Source organism: Buteo buteo, chromosome 2, assembly GCF_964188355.1.
Source record: "Buteo buteo chromosome 2, bButBut1.hap1.1, whole genome shotgun sequence".
In the NCBI taxonomy this organism is placed as follows: domain Eukaryota; kingdom Metazoa; phylum Chordata; class Aves; order Accipitriformes; family Accipitridae; genus Buteo; species Buteo buteo.
In genome coordinates this window covers 79,735,064-79,739,276 of record NC_134172.1, presented here as the reverse complement: position 1 = coordinate 79,739,276, position 4,213 = coordinate 79,735,064, and the positions used below count along the sequence as shown (strand labels likewise).

General features: G+C 71.1%; 1 protein-coding gene across 1 annotated transcript; it reads right to left on the bottom strand.

The window, feature by feature from the left end:
- Nucleotides 1-1,161: 1,161 nt before the first annotated feature.
- On the bottom strand, nt 1,162-3,252 carry LOC142028790 (WAP four-disulfide core domain protein 2-like). The gene is made up of 4 exons (XM_075022636.1): nt 3,122-3,252; nt 2,719-2,853; nt 1,458-1,610; nt 1,162-1,361 (listed from the first exon to the last, which is right to left on the bottom strand). Exons 1-3 carry the CDS (start codon nt 3,207-3,209, stop codon nt 1,459-1,461), a joined length of 375 nt encoding a protein of 124 aa, XP_074878737.1. The 5' UTR covers nt 3,210-3,252; the 3' UTR covers nt 1,162-1,361; nt 1,458.
- Between the last annotated feature and the right edge of the window lie 961 nt (nt 3,253-4,213).

Here is a 4,213-nt window from a genome sequence, read left to right as displayed (position 1 = left end):
CCACGGCAGCACTGTATCAGGACCGTGGGAGCGCTGCGCACGAACAATCCAGCTCGGGGGAGACTCCCGGGGCAGCGCTGGGCTCGCGGCCCGTGGCTGACGCATCCTCCACAGCACGGCCTTTCCAGGTCACCGGTGACCCGCGAGCAGCCGGGACGGGGGGACGGGCAGCGCTCCCAGAGCCCCAGTGCCTGCGGTCCCCACTGGCGAGCAGGGATGGGACACAAGGAAGCAGTGTCCTGTCCCCGGTCTTCAATGTCCACCCGGTCCTCGCTGGTGAGCATCACTGGTCGCCTCCCAGCACACACGGAGCGGGGAGAGCTGCTGCGGAGAGCCGTGGTGCTGAGCTGGGGTGCACCGGCTTGCGCCCACACCGGAGGGAGAGGGGGAACTGGCACCACGCACGGGGCTGTGTACTATCCCCTGCCAAAGGCAGGGGCTCTGGGGGTGCCAGTCCCCAGGTGGGACTGCTTGCTCTGGTTTTGGGGACTGGGAGCAGGAGCAGGGTGGACGCAGGCGCGCCGGGGTGCCAGGAGCTCTGTGAGGAGCAGGAGGTGCCAGGGAGAGCGAGGCAGGAGCAGGAGTGGGGCCCAGCTCTGAGCAGGCAGGGGAGGCAGGGGGCAGGGGCAGGCGTGGGCAGGGGTCTGTGGGCTTCACTGCCACAGCTCCTTCAGGCTTCTGCCACAGGTGATGTGCTACTGCCAGGCCAGGATCGTGTGGGGCAGGAGAGGGTTTGGGTGATGCTCGTGTAATGGCACACACTGGCAGTGTCCCCGTCCCCCGGCCATCGCAGAGCAGAGAGCAGCTCCGCTCCAAGGGGACATGGACATGGCTGCACCTTGATGACCCCACTCTGAGCGCGGCTGCGCAAAGGCGGAGGAGCCAGCGTGCACGGGCAGCCCGGGCTGTGGAGCCGTGGGGCTGTGGGGCCATGGGGCCGTGGGGCAGCCCTGGGCAGGGGCACAGGCTGGGGACCCTTGGAGACACGGTGCAGCCAGTCGGCGCTGGTGCTTGTCATGTGGAGCCCTTCTAGGCGGCTCTGGCACCAGCATGGGTGCCCAGCAGCAGCTGTGGTGGGCAGGACGCGGCCGGGAGCAGGCAGAGCGGCTTCCTGGCCGGGAGCGCGGTGGGACAGAGAGGCGGCCACGGGCATGGCAGGGAGAGGCTGCTTTATTGGTGAGAGTGCAGGGGGCTGCGGCGCGCCCCGAGCAGGGGACCCCGGGGAGGAAGCTGAGGCTGAAGGCTCTGAGCCGGGACCGCGGCCGGGTTGGCGGGGATGGTGCGGGGCCGGTGCTTGGGCATGCGGGACTCGCGTCGGGCAGCAGCTTCCCTGCGGCCAGGCTGGCAAGAGACGGCTGTGCCTGCAAAGGGAGGAGAGAACCGTGAGCGGGACGGGCATGCGAGTGCTGTGCCGCGGGTCCTGTGGGATCCCCAGGGTTGGCGGGTGCCCAACTGACCTCAGTGGAGGGGCGTCACGCAGGAGACCTTGCCGCAGCCATTCCTGCAGCACTTCTGGCTCCCGGAGCAGTTGGAGTCCGTCTTGCACTGGTTCGTGCAGACGCCCAGCATGGGGATCCCTGGACTGACGGGTGGGCAGGTGCCAGGCTTCTCTGCAAAGACAAAGGGACACGGCCTGAGAGCTGCTGGCCCCGGCACGACGGGCAGGGCCAACTCTGCAGCTCCCGGAGCTGTGGGCATGGCCCTGGCCCCTGGCTGCCGCAGAGGATGGACCCCCATGCTGGCCAGCGGCTTCCCCACCCCACGGCTCTGCCTGTTGGCGCTCCTGCCAGCCTGACCTGATGGGAACATGTCAGGGAGGCCACGTGGCGTGGTGGTACTCCACGGTCCCTGTGCTCAGCCTCCCACTCAGGGGTGCGTGGCCGGCACAGGACACGCAGCCGCAGCACGCGGCCCCAATGGCAGTGTTGTCCCCGCTTTCCCCCACAGCTGCCGTGGACAGTCCCGGCCGTGCGCCCATGATGCTTGGGCTCAGCCTGGGCCTCGGCAGGAGGTATGTGCCCCTCAGACAATCTGTGCTTCGGCTGCACGGGGCCCCTGCCCTGCTGTCTCACTGCCTGCCGCTGCCTGCCGCTGGTACTGGGCTCCCAGCTCTGTACCACGCTGTCCTCCACTGCGGCACAGCCAGGCCAGCTCTATCCTTGCAGGCAGCCATGGAGGTACCAGTGCCTCCGGTTCACATCCACATGTTTGCAGCTGGAGATCCCAACTCCTGCGCCCGTCTAGCGGGACTGCTCTCCGGCAGGACTGGCGCAGTGAGCGTACTCAGCCGGGTGGCTGTGTGGCCACATCCAGTGGCGGGGCCGGGGACGACGCTGTTGGCAGACTCTTCCCAGGCACGGGGTCGGGAGGCAGGACAGTGCCCACGTCCCGGGCTGGCGGCCGCCCACGAGGCTGAGCGGGCAGCAAGGGCTGCGAGGAGGACCGGCGCGGGCCCCTGCCCTCTGCACCGGCCCCAGCACCGTTCGGAGGCGTCTGCTCAACCCCCGTGTCGCCGGAGGGAGGAAGGGGTCAGCACAGCCCCACGGGAGCACACCCTGACCCTGCCGGGATCCCCGTGCAGCCCCCGATAACCGCGCCCAGGCCCACGGCCGCTACCGCGTCCCGGAGCATCGGTGCCACCGGCTAGGACGGGCTGTCGGCTGTCGGCAGCGGGGCCGGCTCCAGGCATCAGGGGCCAGGAGCAAGAGGGAGCGTTACCGTCGGGCTTCTGGCAGGCCTTGCCGCAGGCTGCCGGGCAGCACTTGAGGGTGCTCTCGCAGTCGCCATCGGACTGGCACCCCACCGTGCAGTTCACCGCTTCCGTCGCCGGGTCCGGACACACGCCGGCTTTTGCTGCAAGGCAAAGGTGGAGGCCGTGGGTGGGCGCCGGGTCTGCCGGACCCGCGGCGGGGCGAGGGCCGCTATCCCGAGGCGGGAGATGCTGCCACCAGCCCCAGGGCTGGGTCGAGGGATGCTGCCGAGCCCGGCCGCGCCGGCCGCCGGCTGGCTCTCGGCCGCGACTCCCACCCCAGCAGACCCCTGGGCTGGGAACGATGCCGGCCGGTTGCCCGGGGCGTGCCGTGCCGAGCCGTGCCGTGCCGAGCCGTGCGCTCATACTCACTGGTGACATTCTGGGCGGATGCTGGAGGCAGCTCTGCCCAGAGAGCCAGGAGCCCCGCCAGGACGAGCACGCTGCGGGCCTTGGGCATGGTGCGGGAGCCGGCGCTGCGCCTGCGGGGCTGCCCGGCCGGCCTTTAAGCTCCTCTCCAGGTGGGGCCGGCGGGCGGCAGGGCTCGGCCTTCCGGGTGGTTCCCAAGGGCCGGGCAGGGCCAGGCTCCCCCTTCGCGCTTGCACAACCCGAGTATCAGGTATCTGCCGCTGCTGGCTGCCGACCAGGAAGGGGGAGCCTCGAGGAGACCGGGCGGCCACGCCGAAAACTTGCCCGGCAGGAACGGCAGCCAACCGCCGCCAGCCGCGGCCCCCGTGTGCCGCACGCCGGACCCCGTCCGGCCCCAGCCGCCGAGCCAGACGGGGCGCGGGCCGCTCGTGGCCCCAGCTGGGGCTCGGCCGCCGGAGGCCGCGGGGACGCAGCCGGTACCGCCGGCGGGGAGCGTGGCAGGCGCGGGTGCGCCAGGGACGTGGGGCGATCCGTCCCTGCCACCGTGGTCACGAGCTGGAGCGGAGCCCCCGGCTTGGGCCGCTGATGCCCAGAGGCCGGGACGAGCCGGCGGCACGGACGGGGGCTGCGGCTCGGCTGCTGCCGCCGCTCACCCGGCTCCTGCTCCAGCCACTTGTTCTCCTCCAGCTTTCGCTCCTCGACTGAAGGGCCCTCCAGGCTGCCTGCGCCTCCGGGCATGCGCCCGCCCCGGAGTTCCCCCACGCCACAGGAGCTCCTTCTGCCCAGCCGCAGCCTTGTCCCACGGCCCCCGCCATCCTTGCAGACTCCAACAGCCCCAGGGATGCAGCCCGGACTGTCCGGCAACACCGGTTGGGCAAGTGGCTGGCGGGGTGCGAGCCACCAGCGTGCTTTGGCTGCACACCTTGTTCTCCGGGGCACGGCAGGGCTGGTGGCCGTAGGACCCCAGACCCCCTCGGCCTGGCGGCTGTCCGGGATACCCCTCCTACGGCACGTGCGCAGCCCTCCGGCGGGCCAGGATGCTTCGCGGCGCCTGGCAGCGTCGAGCCGGAGTTTGTTTGGATAGGCCCAGCTAGC

Bases quoted from the DNA above. Each gene is read 5' to 3' on its own strand.
- LOC142028790 (XM_075022636.1), bottom strand. From the start codon at position 3,209: ATGCCCAAGGCCCGCAGCGTGCTCGTCCTGGCGGGGCTCCTGGCTCTC. The intron at 2,854-3,121 runs GTGAGTATGAGC...TTTGCCTTGCAG, and splicing joins ATCCGCCCAGAATGTCACCA to CAAAAGCCGGCGTGTGTCCG. The intron at 1,611-2,718 runs GTAACGCTCCCT...TTGTCTTTGCAG, and splicing joins GGCCTGCCAGAAGCCCGACG to AGAAGCCTGGCACCTGCCCA.